At 37.6% G+C, this 22,677-nt stretch overlaps 1 protein-coding gene across 7 annotated transcripts in view; it reads right to left on the bottom strand.

The window, feature by feature from the left end:
- Positions 1-9,045: 9,045 nt before the first annotated feature.
- The window catches only part of LOC148041884 (uncharacterized), a 269,651-nt gene continuing 256,019 nt past the window's right edge, over positions 9,046-22,677 (bottom strand). For all 7 annotated transcript variants that reach the window (XM_087683761.1, XM_087683772.1, XM_087683781.1 and 4 more), the window contains 8 exons: positions 16,068-16,306; positions 15,478-15,805; positions 14,961-15,299; positions 12,335-12,622; positions 11,964-12,203; positions 11,103-11,408; positions 10,681-10,869; positions 9,046-9,970 (listed from right to left, as the gene is read on the bottom strand). In XM_087683761.1, the coding sequence (XP_087539887.1) occupies positions 9,284-9,970; positions 10,681-10,869; positions 11,103-11,408; positions 11,964-12,203; positions 12,335-12,622; positions 14,961-15,299; positions 15,478-15,805; positions 16,068-16,306 (2,616 nt within the window). In that variant the 3' untranslated portion in view covers positions 9,046-9,283. The remainder of the gene's footprint in view (positions 9,971-10,680; positions 10,870-11,102; positions 11,409-11,963; positions 12,204-12,334; positions 12,623-14,960; positions 15,300-15,477; positions 15,806-16,067; positions 16,307-22,677) is intronic.

Raw genomic sequence — 22,677 nt, 5'->3', positions numbered from 1 at the left:
TATTTTTGTCATACTTTGCACAAGGTGACATAAAAACTCTTGCATCCTCTATAGCTGTTGATCTCAAAGAGAAAGTTGATCTATGTGTGTGTGTGTGTGTGTGTGTGTGTGTGAAGGTCAAGAAAGTTGTAGTAAGATGTGCTTATAAGCTCCAGTCATGCTTTTTAGTAGGTCTAGAGTATTGGGTATATCTCGTCAATTTACCACTAGCATCCTCATCATTTCAATCCTTTCATGCAACCAATATATATGAAACCATTTTATATTCCATATGATTTTCATAGCAAAATTGAGATGCCTCTTCTACACATGTTCCTTTGGGAAAACTATTTAAAGTAGTGTTTATATCAACCTTATATTATTTGAATATAAAGCATGGACCATCCTTGCGTAGAATTCATTTTGACTGATCTAAATCGAGGCATGATGTTAACAAAAGCAAAGGGTGCAATTGCTTACAACCATGGAGAAGAGAACATTTCAATTCAAAGTTTACCAATGTTAAATGATGTAGGCTACAAAACATACATACCAAACAAGAACTACTACCATTAAGATAAGAGATGTGGACATGATAACCTATAAGAAATGGAAGGATGCATAAGCATAGACATATGTGAATGTTTTCCTTTTGTAGTCTTCTTGGATCTTATCAGAATTAGATAAGCAACACCTAAGAATACAATCACACCCTTCAAGGCCTCTAAAGTACCATGCATTGCTTAAAGGGAGCATTCACTAGTGACAAGGAATTGACTTACTTGAAGTCACATGATTGACATAAGATGTTATAGCTTGTATAAGCTATAGTAGGTACAACACATAATTAAGATAATTATATCCAAACAAGATCTACTACCATTACGACAAGGGATGTGGGTAGGATGACCTACAAGAAGTGGAATGATGCACAAGCATAGGCATATATGAATGTTTTCCTTTTGTAAGTTTTATGAATCTTATCAAAAATAGATAACCAACACCTAAAAAATACAACGACACCATTCAAGGGCACTACAAGTACCATGCATTGCTTAAAGGGAGCATTCACTAGTGACAAGGAATTGACTTACTTGAAGTCACATGATTGGCATATTCGCTGTAGCTTATACTAGCTATAATAGGTACAACTCATAATTAAGATCACTGGTGATTTGGTATACTAAATGGTTAATAGAGTGTCATCTCTAATAAAATATTTTGCTTGCAAACCATACAATGCATGTTCTATACAATGCTTAAAATCAAATTATGAAGGTGCTAAATATCTACTACCATTACGATAAGGGATGTGGGTAGGATGACCTACAAGAAGTGGAAGGATGCACAAGCATAGGCACATGTGAATGTTTTCCTTTTGTAAGTTTTATGAATCTTATCAAAATTAGATAACCAACACCTAAAAAATACAATGACACCATTCAAGGCCACTACAAGTACCATGCATTGCTTAAAGGGAGCATTCACTAGTGACAAGGAATTGACTTACTTGAAGTCACATGATTTGCATATTCATTGTAGCTTATACTAGCTATAATGGGTACAACTCATAATTAAGATCACTTTATCTAAGTGTGGAAACAAATTTTGTTTGGAGTGATTTGGTATACTAAATGGTTAATAGAGTGTTATCTCTAATACAATATTTTGCTTGCAAACGATACAATGCGTGTTCTATACAATGCTTAAAATCAAATTATGAAGGTGCTAAAGATCTACTACCATTTCGACAAGGAATGTGGGTAGGATGATCTACAAGAAGTGGAAGGATGCACAAGCATAGGCACATGTGAATGTTTTCCTTTTGTAAGTTTTATGAATCTTATCAAAATTAGATAACCAATACCTAAAAAATACAATGACACCATTCAAGGCCACTACAAGTACCATGCATTGCTTAAAGGGAGCACTCACTAGTGACAAGGAATTGACTTACTTGAAGTCACATGATTTGCATATTCGTTGTAGCTTATACTAGCTATAATAGGTACAACTCATAATTAAGATCACTTTATCTAAGTGTGGAAACAAATTTTGTTTGGAGTGATTTGGTATACTAAATGGTTAATAGAGTGTTATCTCTAATACAATATTTTGATTGCAAACCATACAATGCGTGTTCTATACAATGCTTAAAATCAAATTATGAAGGTGCTAAATATCTACTACCATTACGACAAGGAATGTGGGTAGGATGACCTACAAGAAGTGGAAGGATGCACAAGCATAGGCACATGTGAATGTTTTCCTTTTGTAAGTTTTATGAATCTTATCAAAATTAGATAACCAACACCTAAAAAATACAATGACACCATTCAAGGCCACTACAAGTACCATGCATTGCTTAAAGGGAGCATTCACTAGTGACAAGGAATTGACTTACTTGAAGTCACATGATTTGCATATTCGTTGTAGTTTATACTAGCTATAATACGTACAACTCATAATTAAGATCACTTTATCTAAGTGTGGAAACAAATTTTGTTTGGAGTGATTTGGTATACTAAATGGTTAATAGAGTGTTATCTCTAATACAATATTTTGCTTGCAAACGATACAATGCGTGTTCTATACAATGCTTAAAATCAAATTATGAAGGTGCTAAAGATGTTTGGATAAAGAATTCATCTATAGATGCACAAAGGAAGGCTAGAATAAATGTACCACTTCATTCTTTTGAACTCAATGACATTATCATGCCTGGCCTTAGTTAAAGGAAAAACCAATGGATGCATACATGATATTGTGATCAATAACCAAATTCTAATTGAATTGCCTAAAGTTTGAGGAAGTTTCAATTTGCTTGGTACCCTAATAAGATCATATTGATTTGCATTATTCTAGTGAAAATAAGGTAAAAATGTTTACTTGCTCCTCTTTTGAAGCATCCCATGGGATCTTAGCAAAGATATCTTAAGAGATTGCCACATGACATAACTTGAACAAATGTTTACATAAGAACAACCTCTACTATTTTCCCTTCTCATTAGTTCCTTTCTAATGGAAAATACATTTGCCATCAATTTCGATTGAGATACCTTAATTTTGGATGCCCAAAAGTTTACTAGTATGCCCATTCACCATGTTTGTCTTTCCACATTCACTTAAAACTCTCTATGGTAGAGAGATTATTATATGCAATATTTGGTAGATCTTGTTGATACAAACATGCCTAACCATTCTCTATCCCTTTATTTTTTCCATGGTACAAATTGAATTTGAAATTTTTTTGAGAGAGTCTTTTTTGGACATGGTGAGTAAAAAGAAGGAAACTATAGGAACTACTATTACTTGAGTTAATTGCTAACAATTACTTGAATCGAGTATTATACTCACTCAAGTTAAGGCAAACATGTAGCAGATGGCCAATCTTGAAACCCTTACTAAAGAACTTGTTTTAAACGTTCACTCTAAGAAACTCCATGGTACATGAATTTGATTTTGATTCATTGATTAACCAATCTTGGCCATCCAAGTGGTTGTAAGTCCTCATTTATAAATATTTTAAGAGATCATTTGAAATGCTACTATGTAATAAAAAAGCCAGAGCATGCAAAACCCATTTGGCAAAAGCCATGTCTGTATTATCATTTGGAGCACCAAAACCATGAAAAATGTAATTGCCAAGGCCTATGCCATCTACTTGATCCATGGAATGGTTGAAGGCCCATAATGTCCCCATCAATTAGCCACTTATTTCAAACAAAGGAAGCATAGGGTGAGTGGAAATTGCAATTAAGAGGGTTGAGCATGCAACCCTATCAACACATTTGTGTTAAGGTAATGGGTAGTGTTGACTTTGCCTTTAGCATAGTCCATACAACTCCATTGATAGAAATTACATATTACGCCATTACTACCTATTACATGTGAATCAATATTTCTAAAAATCAATACAAATATGCGTATTGAAGAAAGGCAACATATTTTATCTAAACTTTCGTGAACTCATTTTTTCTAGCTGGTATAAACATAGAGTAGTTTTATGCCAAAATCTTTATGCAAGTTTAACACATAGCTCCCATTAATAAAATGGATCTCAATAGTGCAAACTAGTGAGAGATAGAACCTTAAACAATATGTATAGAAATACTAATCTTCGAGGCACTATAGGAGATGAAATCTTCATACCACTTAGGAAATGGAAACAAATAGGAACATTGGTGTTATGTTAATGGACATTAGGTCTTGTAGATGATAATGACATGAAAGGATATGATGCCCCTATAGGCACCATAAAGATTTGTGGCAAAAAACCTCCATGTCTACTATGTATCTTTATATTTTACTAAGATTGTTATGCAATGCTGTATATCCTCCTTTTTGGAGCTCGTGCTATGATATCCACCCCTACTTTCCTTTGTAGACCATCCATAATTTAGTGTGATGATGAGATTGTAGGTAGTTCACAAGTATTAGCATTTCCTAGAACCATGTCAAGGTGAATATAACACAAATACTATAATTCTTCTTTTATATTAGAAATGAACCTCATTTGGTGCTATACATCCACAATCCACAAATTACTAGTGCAATGATTTCAAGAGGAGAACAATCATAAGCCTTGATCGAAAGGATAACCACCATCATAAAATACATGAAAAACCACACATATACAATAGGACTATCCACCAAGGTGATGTTGGTTATGTTCAACTATGATGTCCTATCTTTCAATAGACATAAAATGCTACAACTTGTGTTTTTTTGGTTTTCTCAAAGTGCATATTTCCATAAGGATATGGAATCAACTTTCTCCTTCAAAGTTTTTTGCATGACGAATACACACCATCTTGTTTACTTTGCTCCAAACATTACGCATTAGTTTGGGCCAATCCTTTGACATCCCAATATCTTACACTAGATCAATACTACACGAGAACTACTTTTTGACCAAGCTTGGACTATATTGACCCCATCAAGGTTTTACATTACCTTTAGCATTAAAGATGAAGAATCGGTCGGGTTAAGGGGAGATTTCAATTGTAATAAGCCGAGGGGTGGGTTTTACTCAAGTCTTAGAAAGGTACATTTCCTTATTGACGAATACATAGTCTTGATAGCTTGTCCCTTCATAAAAAATGTCCACCATACAACATACATTTTAGCAATGTGTATACCCTAAAGGAGCATTTTTTGAAAACAAAATTCAGGTGTTTCTTTGCTGCACATGATCTCTTAGGTCAATGTTTAAAGAGAATTGATTTTGGAGTAGAACAAAAATGTTCAATTTAATGATTCATAGGTTTTTACCAAGGCTCTTTGGCAAGAAAAATCTTCAATTTAAAGACTTGTAGGTTTTTCCTAAGGCTCTTGGACATCATTCCACAAAACTATGACTATGGCGGTCTCAACTTTATCAATTTGAAACTCTTTGCTTAAATTTAGTTCTTATTTTTCTTATTTTTGCAATTCACTTGATACTAAACCTTGGTTTTTCATAAGTATTATAATTATTCTTGATGAATTGCAACCAAGAAGAGAAATATCCACTCTTCTACATATGCCTCTAAGAGGCTAATGCTAAGCTTGCATGAAATAATATATCCTTTTGCCTAACTTTGCAAGTCCTTGAGACTTGAACTTGAATTAACATATAGGTTGTGTACGAATATGCACGTTTAGAGGCACAAGACATGCAAAAGAAAGCATGTAGTTTGGCGCAATGCTTACAATGATCTCTACAAGAAGTCATGCATTATCACAAATTATGCAATTTGTTGGTGGTTGAGCTTCACAATATGCTTAAAAGATATAGGCACATATCACACATCCTACTACAATAATCATTGTAGCTCTTCCATTGTCTTGGTTATCTTCTAGTAGAAAAATGGTAAGTGCTCTTCACGCATCCAAGTGTCCGAAGGCAAAGAGAAAAGACATGCGTGAATTGCGATGACAAAGATTTATTAAGAGTTAGGGTAATGCCATTTTAGACTTCATTGTTATGAAGTTTAGCAAGTAAAGTAAGCTTGGATTTTTAAAATGAATAAAAGTTGAAGAACATGCCACATGACATTGAGATTACTTGGACTACTTCAAGAAAATCTAGTTCTCAGTGGGATACTATAGTTACTTAGCTAATACATGAAAAAGTAATCTTTACTAGGTGTTAAATATTTGAGGTTTAGGGTTAAGTAATCCTTTTGCTTTTAACAAAAGCCCTCATGCTAACCAAAGGGTTTTATCATGTAAATTTGGCTAGAGTAAAGATTGTAAAAAATCACTCTTTGAATGTTCATTGTGTTTAGTGCTATCATTCTTTTATTGGTTTTGTTGGCAAATGCATGCCTAATTGCCCAACCCATGCAACTGACAATTTTACTTCTCATATGGAGTATATTCTTCTTGTCTTGCAAGTATGATGTATATCATATTTAGTCAAAGTAGTTGTAGTAAATAGATGTTAGTCTTGAAATGTTTATGTAGCAATAGTTAATTGATAAGAAGTATATATAATCTTTATTAAATTTTTTGAGGGATGTTCCAAGGTTTCAAGGTCTTGTATTTGTGAAAATCTTCCTAATTAGGAAAAGAAATGTGATGGAACTATCATTATATTAATATGTAATAAAGCTTACAAATGCAAATGCCTCTAGAGTGTAACAAAAGCCAATAATCCCACTCCTTGATTTATTGCCAATTTAGGATGAAGATATCTCCTAGGAAAGGTATACTAATTTAGATGCTGCATAATACCAAACCCTCGAAAATTGAAATATCTCCAAGTCCTTGTCTAGAATTTGACATAACACTATCAACTTTCAAGTGATTGTAAGACCAAATGCCTTGTCAAAACAATCTAATGATATTTCAAATGCTCATGGAAAAGAGGCATTTCCAAGATGGCTAAGCGACTTGGTTGTAGCTTGCATCTACACAAAGCATTATTATGGGATCTTATCTTAGAATCAATAGAGCCTCACTATGACCATCATCTTCCACAAGAAAAACTAAAATGGATGAAAAACATGCCTCCCAAAATGTCAACTTTTCTCAAAGTAATCACCCCAAAGTATACAAGCAAAGCATATTTGGAGAAGTGCAACACAAGTTTTGTTGCATTTAAATGACTCTTGGTTAAATTTATTTCCAATAGTCTAAGAGGCCATTATCAATAGTTTCTTTGCAAGGTGTCATGATCCCTTGACTATCGCATTACATAGTCTAAAGCTAGTCAAACTACTAAGCATCAAAAGTTTAGATTGGTTTTTTTAACACAAGTTTGGTTTTAGGATATAGTAATGTAATGTTCAAAAATTGATGAGTGACTTTATACATGGTACAAATACCCATAAGAAGCAAAAGTTTATCGATAGCTCACCTGAGACTTGTGAAAGACGAGAAACATATGCATGTGGCTATATTAAAACATTTCATTTATATAAAATGCTGACATTGACTCCCATAAAGTCTTTTCTTGCAAGGTGCAAATTGCAACTAAAATAAAAAGGTACTAATTTAAGCAAATATTTGCCTAAATCTTGATAGTAACTTTAGATATTGAATATAAGCATAAGAAATGATATGACTAAGCACCATATATAGGGAGAAATGTTAAAAAAGCTTGTGAACTCAAGGTGATGGAACATACATGCTTTACATGGCTACTCCCTTTAATATCTCCCAAAATTCTTGAGCATGAAAATCATGGTTTCTTGTTGTTAGGTGCTTGAGGACTTTGGAAGAGATCTAGGATTGTTTTCATGAGCCAACCTTGTGAGTGAACTATTATTTCATGAACTGCTATGAAAGAGCTAAGTATAGTTTTCTATTTCAAAGACAAACAACATTTTGATACATGTAGCTAATGGTTACATGATCATTGACGATAATTAGATGTTTAGAATTCTCTTTTAAAGCTCCCACCTCACCATGATAGATGATTTATGATGACAAGGGGACGGTAGAATTAGGTAAGAGAAACTACCTTGGATCATACACATGTGCTACCATGGTGGTCCAATCATTAATGCAATGCACGTGGTCAAAGCATACCCAACTATTGCGTAGGTTCCCAATGCCATTCCTTCGCATACGATTCACTAAGTCAACCCACGAGGCTAGCCCAGTTGTTGACATTTTGAATATAAAGCACCTACTATCATTGTCAACGGCTTGCCTAGGAAATAGACTACCATGGAAAAATCTGTATGCACAACATTGCTTTAACTTTAGAAGACGAGATTCCATTCCCTGATCACTCTCAGCGCGTGCTGCACAGACCATGTGTTTGAACTACATTGATCTTCATATGCATGGCCTTTTAAAGATATTTTAGATTTACCATATACACTAGTTGGATTTATCAAACATAAGAGGAAATTGTTCACGAAGGCCTAAATTTTTTCCCATAAGAAAATAATTGATGGTACTAGGAGAGGATTCATGGGGCCAATCATTATGCGATGAGTAGAACTGCAACGTAATAGCAATATATCGTTCAACAAGACGAACGAGTTATCATATTGCAATTTTTATTCATACTGTTTAGGCCATTTATGGTTTTGTACGACCACGATATACCGTCGCAAAACATGCATGTACAGAAAATTATTGGCTTGCAGAATTTCACACTGAACCGAGTCACGCTCTACCGTTAGACTCGACTCCTTTAATTGCATGCCTTTCAAATGAATTTAGTCATGCAAAGATTGGCAAATGAGGTGCAACCAGAAGAGCCAGAGCACAAAAAATATGCAGCCAACTAAAAAGCAGCATGCACTGGGAGAGTGTCAGAAGTGTCATGTACGACATGAATTAAATGGTTACAGCATTCTTGAAACCTTCTCACTACAAAGAACTCTTCACAGGACATCAATTACACCAGAAGAAGCATGTGCATGCTCGGTCTAGTATATGCACATTTGGCCCGAACGAGTTGCAGCCAACAGGCAAAAGACAATAACATCTCAAAACACATTCTTGCACTAATACATACATGCTTAAAATAGTAGTAACAGGCCGATCTATCTGCATCAGTTGGCCAAAGAGTAATCTGCCCAGCCCCTCATTCGCACAGTGGACAAACTATAACTGCCAATTGTTGTCACGGGCCTGATAGTCAGGACTACTCTCTCTGTCTCATCTGATTCATATGGACATCAGGTTGAGTCATTTGACTAAACAGACTAGTGTGTGAATTTTGGAACTTCTCACCTTAGCTTGCTCATATGGGCTCAGTTGGCCACATCATCTAACCTCTGGAAGACCTTGCCCTGGTGGGAGGTCCAACATTTCGTGCGTCGTAACTTATCAGCCTGGTGCCATAATGGGGCTGCATCTAGTCACTTAATGACAAAAACATGGCAACACCTCGCCTGACCCAATGTTCTGCAGGTTTGTCAGTAGGCAAATCCACATTGAAAACAAAATTGGAAGAATGGCCAGTAGTAGCAAGTACACCCCGCCTCTCGGTAGTGCGGTACAAGGGGCATTGGTAGCAAGGTGTCTCTTTCTTGTGATCAACTTCGGTTGGCTTTAGCCAAATCATAGGAGCAGGAGAGAACAAAACTTTGGGCAAGGACTCTGCAAGCATCATCCTATCGTTATCCCACCTTGCTCCTTCCAAAAACATGCCTTCTATGTACACCCCATCATCAGGGCGTGTGTCATACAAACCATCCTTGGGTAAGCACCTAAACTCGAAGGTGATAGTATCAATTGGGATCTTGTACTTACGGGCATAGTTCTGCAGTACAGCAGTGAGGAATGCATGTGTGAAGAAGAACCCACTTATCCAGAATCTTGTTGGAGGTCCTTTATCCATCCATGTGGCGAACATATTCAATCGAGCTGTTAAGTCCATTATGTAGCTGCTCAAGGGCTTCAGTGATGGGAAGGATTTTGCCACCCACATAGCAGGGAGTTTTCCATTATATACACTATTTGCTAGTTTCTCAATCTCAGCGGACATCACCACCAGTCCTTTCAGGGTCCTTTCTAGTACCTTAAGGCTTGACCGGATGACCTGCATTTGCAATTGGCTTGTTTAGTTTCCCCACTGATTGTTTCTTAGAACAACTTTATGTTGACTTGCATCTTACTGTGCTTGTTTGGGTTCCTTGCAAGCTTAGTGTCTCATGAAAGACAGTGATGTGTTATATAAACTTTATGCCGCATGCAACGTACGATACATTTCAAGGTTACAAATTAAAAAAGGTGAGTAAAAAGAGCAGATGATATGTTTTGCTAACTCAAAAGAACAAATAGCATATAAAATAAAACACCATATTAGAGAATTTGGGAATTTCCCAAGTCCCACTTTTAAATAAGAGGTAAAGATTTGGCCATGTGGCTAAATCTTAACCCATGCTTCAAAGTGGGGCTTAGAAAGATAATCTATATAGTAATTAGAGTAGACTCTACTTTCAAATAAGGGGACAAGATTTGATCGTATGGCCAAATATTAACTATATTGGAAATTCTCAAACTATATGAGAATTTCCAAATTCCCTAATAGTGTTCAAAGGAATTTTTATCAAGTAGAGTTTGCTAGCATGAAACCAGTTTCGAAGCTGTTTTATTAAAAGTGGCACATCAATAGGTTTTGTACTAGACCTCAAGCTTTTTTCTGCAGCATTGAACATTATGATTTACATATTATTGTATGGAACAAACCACAGGGTAAGTGAAAAGGGAGTCAGTCTTTATATGTCTATAGTATGAAAATGTACAGACCTCAGTCAGGTTGTTGTATCTGGTCATTTCTTGATGAAGAACAGAATTCATGCTCTCGTTATACTGTACAGGATATCGATAACGAGCAAGCTCAATGTCAAATGGAGGTGGAATTCTGTTTGCCATGTCCTGTACAATGTCCAGAATTACTTCATCTCTGCTGCGACCACCTGTGTCAGCTACGTTGCTCTGCAAGTGTGATTAGATGAGTCAAAAGCACAGTTTGATTAGAAGTGGAATCTCGTCATGTCTTCTGTTAGGTTTTTACCTCAGTCTTGATTCATTATATTTGTTGTGGTAATTTTTGGCTGCCATAACAGCTTGCAGTTTACAAGAGTCATCATTCAAATTTGACTTATGCACACTATGTACTGGAAGAATTTGTAGATATTTTTCTGCTGAATAAGAGGTAGATGGAGTACCTGTGTCTCAAGTATGGAAGAAAGGAACATGTCTGTTTCTTGCTGATCTTTTGTGATGTCTGCATTGTCGTGTAAACCAAATACCTCTGGTTTAGTGATCAGTGGAAATTGTCTAATATGGTCAATGAAATCTTGGTGAGAACCATCTGAAGGTACACTGTACACATTGGATGAAGAAAATTTGTAGCCGTCTTCCAAAATTTGTGGACAATATATAACAGAGAGTAAACACATTAAAGTTCTCCGGTCATGGGCATCAGTGACACGCCCTCCATAATTGCATTCTCCCGTTAAGTACAGCAGTGCCTGCATATTGCATGATATTACTACAGTGGGTTCACGGCTAGTACTACGACAGCCTACTACGTGATCATAATACCAAAACATCATGATTCTGTCCTTCTAGTGAGTTGCTCTTTCATTTGAAATCTTGGCCCAGTAAGGTTGAAGAAAATGAAGAGAAGAGTTGGGGCTGGGCCTTTAACTTGTATGCTTTTCAAGTGTGTAAATTTTGTGGGAGCTTTAAGCAATCTCTATTAAACCCCTTGAGATTCTAAATGTTAAATGAAAATATTACTACTATTCATCCTTGCTTGATTATCCACTTGTGAAGCTTTGGCAAACCAATCTTGGTTCTGACTGACACAACTTGATGGCTTATTCTAATTGCATGTTGAAAACCTTAGTCAGCTTCTGTATTATGCGTACAAATAATAGTGTATGTGCATTCTGAAGTTTTCAAGTTGATAGAAGAGTGAAGTTTGCTAAAAACAGGGAGTTTCTAAGCTATTAACATGAATAAATGATCCAGTAAAGTTTTGTGAAGAGAGTCAGAAATGCTCAGGGGATTTATGCATGTACCTTAAAAGGTATGCTTTCTGGAAACTCCAAAAGAAATGCATGTAATTGGCGCATACTGATTTTTAGATCAGAATCGCTGAACTGATAGGGAATATTCCAACCAAGTGGTCCAAATTTCACTCTCTCTTGAACAGATGCATGAAAAAAGCAGAGTCCAAAAAGCATTCTCCTCCAAATTGGGCCTTTTTCTCCAGGCATCTCGAAGAATTTCTGATCACTGATGGGATCGCTTTGGTAATTCTGGCAAAAGGCAAGGCATTTAGATAGTTGAACAGAAAACTTATACAAAGGTTAGGTCTTGAAAATGATTTTTTGAAACTTTTGCCCTGTATGTATGTTAATGAGACTTCTGAAAGGAGTACTCTGCAAACCTGTAGGAGGTTTGCACGTAGTCCCTTTGGCGATTCATTTGTCATTTTGATACTGCTCTGAAGAATTGTCACTGGGAATTTATCAGAAGGATAGCTTGTGAGCCACATTCTAAATCCTGCATTTGTGGTCTCTGAGCCGAAATTCTCACAGATTCTCTCTAGTTGTGGCATCCATGATGCTGCAAGATGGCAGTTCTGTAAAACAACCCAATCGCCTGTTTGCATGCTACTTTGTATCATTGCTGCAGCTTTTGGACCTTGACCTTGACCTAATGATATACTCTGCACCTGAGAATTGGCAATAAAACTTGGACTTGAGTTGAATTGCTTCAATCCTTATATATCAGATTTCTTTCACAAGTATAGGACCTCTGACTGGGCAATATCTAATGTACAATTTCTAGCTGGCTAAGAAGTATCATCCAGATATGAACAAAGATAGTGCCACCGCACAAAGAAAGTTTCAAGAAATTCAACAAGCTTATGAGGTCAGTGTGGGTGCAATAAATGCTGTTTTTGTGCTGCTGGTTCATCCAGCTCATTAGTTTCATCTATAATGGTGCAGGTCCTTAAAGATGATGAAAAACGTGTGCAATATGACCAGGTGTCTTGACATCGAAACAAGAGTTTTTCCTGTCTCTAGGTGCTAGTTTAAAAACAAGGTGTCTCTCAACACTTTGTAATCTTCTCTTTTCAATGCGTAACCAAATATAATCATCAACTTTGAAACTCATAGGTGTTCTTTTCTTGTTAGCTTGTTTAGTGTATGATTGCTGGGCTTTCGCAATCACGTCTTTAACTTTAGCAAAAATAGTAGCATGCATATTGGCAATATCATCAGCCACAATCACGCATGCATTCACCCATATGCACAGCACACATACGCACGTGCACACACACAGAGTCATGGTGAAACGAGTTGAATGTATTATATTGAGAAAGAATATGTGCCCACTGGCAAGGCACCAACAAACATCACCATAGGAACAATCATGATTTGAGACGAAGGTTGCTGTTCAGAATATGCCAAAAATGCGTTACTCATTGATCTTGTTAGATCAAAATGAGCAGTGGAATAATGAAGGACACAAGGTTGATGAAAGAGACAATGCACAACAATAATGCAAGAGAACATGTAACCAGGACCAAGAATCCACTATCAGAAACAAGAGTAGAATAGTTGAGCACCAACTCACATGCTCCACAGGTTTCCTCTTTACACAACAAGGATCTGCAAGTACAAGACTGAATGACTCTGGCCACACTCCATCCTTATATAGACCAAAAAAGAGAAGTCATCCCACCAAAAATAGGTTTGCGAAGAATCTAGTAAAAACACAAGAGGCCATCCATAAATTCAGGCTTGGGCACCTATGAACTTGTGAAATTACCACTTCTAACACCCTCTCAGACTATAGGTGAGCAAGACAACTGCACTAAGTCCAGATGTCATAATCCCTCTTTGAAGTTGACATAGTCAAGCTAGTCATTGTGCCCTCTTGCAGCTACATGAGCTCCATGGTTAGCTTGCCATGACACCAAGATTGCTTCATTGGAGCATATGCATTTGGGTACCTTCCTGCGAGACCACCCGAACATATCATGTTGCATGTCCCATCATGAACTTGGCACTGGACACATCAGTCCAAAGTTTGGAGTTGCTAGAACATGTGGACTCACTAATACACATCAAATCCACCAAACAAGCGAGAGCATCAACATGCCCTCTCTCCACCCTCACAGTTGCCCTTTCTGGCTAGGAGCATGGAGGGTGTGCGACATCATTAAAATACCTCTTCATGACTCACTACAGCTAGAGTGGCCCTCAGTGAATCAGAGTTACAGGCGGAAGATGACCTGTCCTTCTTGCCCTTCCCTTGGAATTTGGTAGCTTGCTTTAGAAACTCCCTGGAGAGATAGCCCCACTGAACCCAATTCCTCTTTGCCTTTGAAGGTACTGTGAATCCCTTCTTGATAACATCACCATTTGTTGGAACCTTCCCTTGTCCTTGTAGCAAAGACTCCTCGTCAGGGAAAAGGGAAAGTAGTTCATCAAACTCAAGATCAAGAGGGGAAACCCGAACCTTCATAGCATCTCATACTTTGAAGGAAGCCTAAGCAAACAACTGAGAGGAGTAAGAGCTGCCCCCAAGGTGAGCAAGTAATCCAGGATAATCTTGAACCTCAATAGAAATGATTGATGGAGTCTCCCAAATTAAAATTGATATTACACAATCGACACTAGATATTTGTGCACTTCATCAAATTTGAAGGGTGGTAGTCCTTTATTGCCACTAGATATTTGTGCCCTTCATATAAAGTATGAGACTTGGATTGGGGAGGCTACAGGATATGATGCCTACACATGGAGGACCATGGCAGCCTAGCATCCATTGGGTATTTTAGGAGATTAGCACCAAAGATTTAGCGAGGAGGAGACTTAAGAGGCAAATATTACATGGCCTTAGGGAAGCCATGGCTATGATTGACGCCATGATGGAGGGAGTTCCACTAGATTGGTGGATAGATACAACCACCTCCCGGCAGGCATTTACAAAGCATGAGTGTTATCACAGATGTAAAGGTTTTGCAGTTACATTGCACGTACTCATATTCATAATCTTACCTGCTGTCTTAAACCCTCAGCAAACTTTAACAATGCTGCCATTGGATCTGATCCAGGAGAGAGCACAAAAACTAATGGGATTGTTGGACTGGAGTCATGATAGACCTTAGCCAAGTCGAACGTTGGTGGTTCCACATAGCGCTGGCCCATGGTTTCATGGACAAAGCTATTAACACTTAAGACAATGAGATCAGGTCGTATTGTACGTATAATGAGGAGCTTTTGAAATTTTGTCAGCTTTGTGTCCCAATCATCTGGTAATTGTTCTTTATATGGTTGGGAGCTATCATATATGTGCCTCCATTTCTCTGGATTCTGTGCAAATGCTTTGTTAAAGCCCTGAGTCAAAACAAAAAAGGTTAGGCTATTCTTACACTAGAATGATAAAACTGGAAGAAAGAACAACACCGTAACATCCCCATCATGCTCTAAGTATTTCCTTGAATGTTACTATATGACATGCATGCCGCACAGAATGCTAATCAAGGCATACAATTGTGAGATGGGATTGGCGTACTTGATACGCCTCAAATTTGGAGAGTTGAACCATTTCAGTCCAAAGTTTCTCAGCGAGCCAAGGAGCTGGAGACTTTACTTTCTCTCGTTCTATTGTAACTGAACCAGCTACGAGAAACCTGAACTCTTCACTGGATACTTTACCGTGCCTTGATAGAACGTCAATACAAATCAAAAAGGAAAATAACAATTTATCCTTCTCAAACAAGCTCCTTGAAATATTGCAGAATAGAGAGTACGTGAAGAAATCATTGAGAATTTCTATTCTTTTGGATAGCACATCTGCCTTCTCTGAGTCTTTGATTGAAGATTGAAAGAGACTGAGGTACCTGCGAACAAGAAATCCTTAAGACCTACAAATCAACAAAGGTTAGTTTTCTGAATTTCAGAAAATCTACTTTTTGACATGACATGTGCTAGGCTTACAGTTACTTGAACGTCAAACATGTTATACTGATTGCAATAGTGCCTTATTAAGTGCAAGAGTGTTGGTACATAGGGTTTATTAATTTCACATGAGGTATTAGATGTACAGTAATTTAGCTTGCCAAACATCCTTGACAAGTGGTAATAGCTCCTTATTCGACCTACCAACTAAGAGAGTATTGGTACATAGGGTCTATTGAGCAAAGGTTTGATATTGTGAAGAACAGAGATGCCACATGTGCAGCAACAGGTAAATATCCTTTCCTAGCTTCATCAATTTTCGCCTCAGTTTTCTCTGCAGTTTTCTGCTTTTCGGCAATATCAATTGATAAAGCTTTTGACGTTGAAATAATGTTAATGGCAGTCTCATTCTCAAGGATATTACCCTCTGAACTTGACAGAACCTGAGAAAAAAAAAGGTCAACCTTAAACATTAGTCCATATGTTTGCTTTTGCACATTTTAAATTGGTCAATGAAGCAAGAGAAGTGAGATCATGAGCTTGTGGTATGTGCAGAAGTTGGTCATAGTTTAAAGCGTTAGTCAAGTGTGTACAGGAAACTCAAATAATTTTGCATTCACATACCATCAAAATTGTGTTTATAAGGTATCAAATAAAAGAATGGGCACAGAAAGTTCATCTTTCTTTTACAATTTTAGAAGAAGGAAAATAAACTATATAAAAAGGAAGCAGAAACTATGAAACATAGACCCCTCTTACTTGTATTTGCCTTTAAGAAAGGAAAATTAATGTGAGACCTTACTAAAGAAAAATACAATCTAAGGCCTGATTCAGATGCATCTGTACAGGTGCATACGAAAGGGATGCTGGTTGAATTGGTGTATATTGTTTTGCTGCTGCTTGACGAGACATTGTAAGTGCACATGGCTGCCAATTACTTGATGAAATGAACAGAAAAGTTTCAGCTGTGTGAAAGTGCACAGAAACAAACATCTCCATATGGAATTGTTTGTCTGGACATGCTTAACACCAGCCAAAGTAGCATTATAGAGGAAAGACTAATCACGAGAAGCATTTCTGTGATCTGATATAAAACCATCAAGTTGGTCATTAGCAATTATTTCCTGTATTTTGCAGAATTTTGGAAGTATTCTAATTATTTACACCACAATATTTGATTTTTTTTTTCTAAAATTTCAATTAAATCAATGGTATCTAGTGCTTGTTGAGACATAAACTTTGCAACTCTAGATCATTTTAAGTATTGTTGCAACCTTGATATTATATTTTCACCCTAGTTATTGACCGAAGTGATCATTGATAAAATGTTTTCCTGGGAAAACAACACTGGGCTTACCAAAAGGGGGTCTATTCACAGCTTACAGTGGGATCCAGGAGAGGGTTTGGAGAGACCCATTTCTTGACAAACCATGCGATGTAGCTTTCTTTAGCTACACCACCAGGCTAGGGAGGAGGATTAAAATGAGTGGGAGCAGAGAAGTGCTGGCAACCACTCCCCATTGGCACAAACAAGTTATCTAAGATCCTTGCTTGCTGGACTTTTGGAGGAGGTTGGACAACAGTTTTGGCCTAGGAAGACTTCTCACTTTCTATGATTAGTAGCTCAACTGGCACATGGGTTGGCTATGGCTGGGCCCTAGTGGCATGTGCAAGACATGGTGAGTCAGGGGACTCATAGACCAGACTGCCCTAGAGTTGAGGAGGTGTGGACTTTGGAGGAGAGGCCTCAGGATGGTCTTTCATGCCATAACAAAGACAAAGGTTGTGACTTAAGAGGGGCAATAGCTTTGGGTCATAGATAGAGGGCCGGCATCCATATATAAGGATGTTTAGGGGAGCCACTCTTTCCTCATTGCTCGTCAGCATTTGAGTATGATCCACACACCACATTACTCATGGGTGTAGTGGACTCCAGGACACAATCACAAATGGGAGTTGATGGCTAGTATCATTGCTTGGCACATTTGGATTGTGAGGTGTAGCGATGCTATAGAACTCTAGGATGTTTCTACTACAGAGACCCTTTCTAGGATTTGGACAGAGATAATCCATACTGTTTGTGGGAGATGGGAGAGGCCGCACATTTGGATACCAGTTTTGGTATTACTTTTTTGGAGAGATTAGTAAACCTAGGAGCATTTCCAAGGTTTAAGCATTTCAGTATTTGGAGAATCTCAACCATATGCAAAGAATTTCTGCCGATTTTTGGTTATTCAGAAATATCTTCATCCTGCAGGATTTTACATTGGTTGCCCAAAATGTAGACCTCTAAGTAGACAGCTTTCCTCAGACTAAAATATGTGGTCTTCTGTTAAAAAATTTATTGTCTTTTAGTCCACTTGGTTGGCCAGGAAAAAGAAATGTTCATTGCACCAGCATGTTGATTGTGCCCCTGCAAATTCACAATTTCGGGCTTGGAGGCTGAGTTGAAAACCCATTAACAACTTCAAATAAGTGTGGAGGATCTAATGGACCCAACAGTAGATTCCACCCAAATTTCTAACCATTAGTCATATGACCTTTATCATGGAGGTGACTAGCATTCACGTCTCAAGCAAGTTGTCCTATAAATATGTTGATGGTAGATTTCCTGTCCTTCACTGAACGTGGAACTGTGCTAATGTTGAGATGGATGTTATTTTGTGCACAAAGTTTTCGATTGTTCTAATGGTTGGACTTCGGGGAGCTGCCACTCTAGGGCTATGGCACACCATCATTGGAAACTGATACCTTGTAGCCTGAATGAGCATCAGAGAGCTTTCATTGATAGTAACTTTTTATTTAATGTTATCATTAATTTTAATGTTAGTGTGACATTAAATGTTATTGCAACTTTAACATTTAATGTTTAACAATTGATTTTAATGTTGACATCCTCATTAATGTTATTACAATGTGGGCTTTGGGTGTCGGGGAGAGAGAAACACTAAGGAATCAGACGCGGAGAGAGAAAGTCTGAATTTTGAGAAAGAAGGGTTGTAGACGGGGAGAGAGAACGTGAGAGAAGAAGTTGTTTTTGTGGAGTGAGACTTTTCTTGTCCGGCTTGGCGTTGTTTATGCATGTGTTGTGGAAGGGGAGAGCGCATTCACCTCTGGTGGTGGATGAGTAGAGAGCGAGAGGAGCAGACGCAGACGTTGAACTCGGTTGGCAGAGGTGGTGTGAGCGGAAAGAGTCGGGGGAGGGAGAGGGGAGGCGCGACTCTTTTAATCCACGTTTAACATTACCTAAAGTAGGCGGATACGTGTGTGAACCACGTAGCCTTGTTCATGTGTTGTGGAAGGAGAAAGAGCGCATTCACCTTTGGCACTAGATGAGTAGGAAGAGAACGAGAAAAGCAGACGCAGACGTTGAACTCGGCTAGCAGGAGTGGCGCGAGCGGAAAGCGTCGGGGGAGGGAGAGGTGGCCGTCAAGAGAAAATATGACTTGTCCTTGAAGTGACAATTGTTAGTCTGGCTGTTTGGTCGAACAGCATGATCCCTCCATGTGGAGGGGGAGGAGCAACTCTATTAATCCACGTTTAACATTATCTAAGCTAGGCGGATACGTGTGTGAACCATGTAGCCCCCCAAAACAAAAAAAAGATTCAGTTTTGCATTTAATGCAGATTGTTTGTGTTTCCTCCACTCTTCCCTTTTGCCCTCCTTGAGCTCTAAATCATCACTCCTCTCTCATCTCTTTCAAAACCTCTCCTCTTGTTGATACCATGTCTGCACATAGTGTATCTTCCTTTAATGCATCTACTTCTACTGAACTTCAGCACAAGGTGGAGGATGCCTGTCTCACTTTTCTTGAACCCGAACACACGCATGGGCAATATCTTGAAGCCTCTTCTTCCTTCAAATCCGAAGGAGATTTGTCCATTGTGGCGATTCTCCAAGCTCAAATAAAACAAATGCAATGACAATTGGCAAAGCTTCCACACTCCCCATTTTCCATTTGTGTCCATAGCTATGAGCATGTTGCCTCTTCAATTTCAACCCGATCCCTTTAAGGGGGAGAGAAAGGAACGTGATGAGACGAACATCGATTTATGGTTGGGCAAATGGACGGCGTATTTTGATTTGTATCAGTTTGATGACGCTTAGTGTATGAGGTAAATACAAATAATCTTACACGGGAAGGCATACTCTTGGTGGGTGGGCCTACACCCTAAGCCTGTGACTTGGACTAATTTTAAATCTGTTTTTCGGAAACACTTTGTGACTAATGATCGGATTGAAAATTTTCGAAAATTATTTGAGCTTGATATAGAAAAGAAGAGCTTGGATGCGTACTCACAGGAATTTAAAGATCTAATTGCATAAAACAAAGGCCTTGGATGATCCTCAAGCGCTACTCTACATGTGATACCTTTTCGAATTGCCATTGGACTACTAGAATGAGGCGCACCACAATCCCCTTCATTTGCTTGAGGACGCCTATATGTATGCAAATAAATTTGATAACACTTTGATTGAAAGTAGGGGCAACCAATTGATTGGGGATTCCCATTTAGTTACCTCAATCTTTAAGTTAAAAAAGCCCTCTACCCCAACAACAACTTGTGAGCCAACTTCAGAGTTGTATAAGAAAAAGGATGGTAAGTGTAAGATCACTTGCAACGAGGATCGCTTGAAGGATTGTTGTTTCGCCTACCATTAGACAAGTCATTTTTGTGGTGATCACGAGTGTCCCTAGTACCAAAAAGGTGAACTCTACTTCTAAGACTTCGATAAATATTCTTGAGGCTCTAGGTATTTTTTTTGAAATTTTATTTGAAGAATGTTTTGTAAATGCTAGCAATAACAATCATAGTTCCATTAATAAAATTGTTTTTGGCCTGCATGATCGTTTAAAGATCACTAGGTGTATAAATGACCAAGAAGTTCAGTTTTATTTGATAATGATTCTATTCATAATTTGATTTCTTCTTTCTTGATATAGAGACCATAGACTCCATATGGTACTCATTGACTGAGTTTATTATGTCCGATATGTACAGGGCCTTACGGTGGACATTAGGATTGGATGGTGTTAGACACTTGGATCTTTCGATCCAATAATACTATTAGATTATGAATTTCCGACTTATGAGCCTTGACCATGTGGATGCCATTCTTGACATGTCATGGTCCTTTGAAAAATACTCCTTATATGTTGATTATTAAAAACATATATATTCTTTTGAACTTGATGGCCATTTTCATGTAATCAAGGGTTGTTTACCATCCACAATCACAAAAAATAATGTATATATGATTCCAACAATGAAGTTTATTCAATGTTTTTCTCATCTAACTATTACTACTTACATTTGTTTTGTTGAAAAGTTTCAATCGTCTGATTATCAATCTAATTAAAATGTAAGTGAACATTTGGATTTGGAATTATATGAGTATATTGATGTTTTTCCGTTCGAGCTACTCGATGGACTTCTGCCATCTTGCAAAGCCTTAGACCATAGGATTGAAATCTTTTCTTGTAGCCATTCCATCTCTCTACAATTAGGTTTAGCTTGAAGGAGCAAAATGAGAGAGCTAGGTCTTTAAAACTATTTGACTAAGGGTTATATTGAGCCGAGTAAATCCCCATGGGGCGCACGCGTCCTTCTTGCCAAAAGGAAGGATTGCACAAAGCACTTCTGTGTCGATTACAAGGGGCTCAATAAGGTGACCATCAAGAAAAAATATCCGTTGCCTAGGATAAATATCCATTGTCTAGGATGGATGATATTATCAATCGACTTTATGGTGTGCGCTATTTTGCCAAAATTGATCAAAGGTCCAAATACCATCAGATATGGATAGTTTCAGAGAATGTCTTGAAAATTGCGTTTCGAATGCAGTATGGATATTACCTATTTTTGGTCTTACATTTTGGATTGACCAATGCTCTTGCAACTTTTCAACATATAATGAATGCTTTGTCTCGTCAGTATCTTGAAAAGTGGATAGTCGTTTTCTTAGGGATGATATCCTTGTTTATAGTGAGTCATTGAAGGAGCATGCCAAACACTTGTGTATCATCTTACATCTCTTAAGACAAGAGCAATTGTTTATCAAACTATCGAAGTGCCAATTCTTTCACATGGAGCTGTTATACCTTGGTCCTATCATCTTAATTGATGGTATTTGGATTGATCCTGAACAGATACAAGTAGTGCTTGATTGGCCTATTTCGGGGACCATAAGGCAAGAAAAATCCTTTTTAGGTTTTACGGTTTTTTGTTTGGAGACTCATTAAGGACTATGCTCGTATTGCTGAATCCTTGACACATTTGCTTAAGGGTATTTGAAGCAAGAAGAAGTATATTAGTTTGCCCGTCATTTAGACTAGTGAGCTCGATCAATGCTTTCAAATATTGAAATGGCTTGTTACCACTGCACTGCAACTTTCCAACATATGATGAATGATTTGTTTCATCTATATCTTGAAAAGTGCATAGTTGTTTTTTTGGACGACATTCTTGTTAATAGTAAGTCATTGGAGGAGCATGCCAAACACTTGCATATCGTCTTACGTCTTTTACAACGAGAGTAATTGTTTACCAAACTATCCAAGTGCAAATTCTTTTGCATAGAGCTGTTATACCTTGGGTATGTAATCTCGATTACTGGCATTTGGATTAATCCTGAACAACTACGAGTAGTGCTAGATTGGCCTATTTTTGAGACCATAAGGCAAGTAAAATCCTTTTTAGGTTTTACGATTTGTTTTTGAAAATTCATTAAGAACCATGCTCACATTGCTGAATCCTTGATACATTTGCTTAAGGATATCTGAAGCAAGAAGAAGCATGTTAGTTTGGACTA

Source organism: Lygodium microphyllum, chromosome 1 (assembly GCF_053477565.2).
Source record: "Lygodium microphyllum isolate KBCC chromosome 1, Lygodium_microphyllum_v1.1.10, whole genome shotgun sequence".
Classification (NCBI taxonomy): domain Eukaryota; kingdom Viridiplantae; phylum Streptophyta; class Polypodiopsida; order Schizaeales; family Lygodiaceae; genus Lygodium; species Lygodium microphyllum.
The sequence above is the reverse complement of the archived record's forward strand: the minus strand, read 5'-3'. Positions and strand labels throughout refer to the sequence as shown.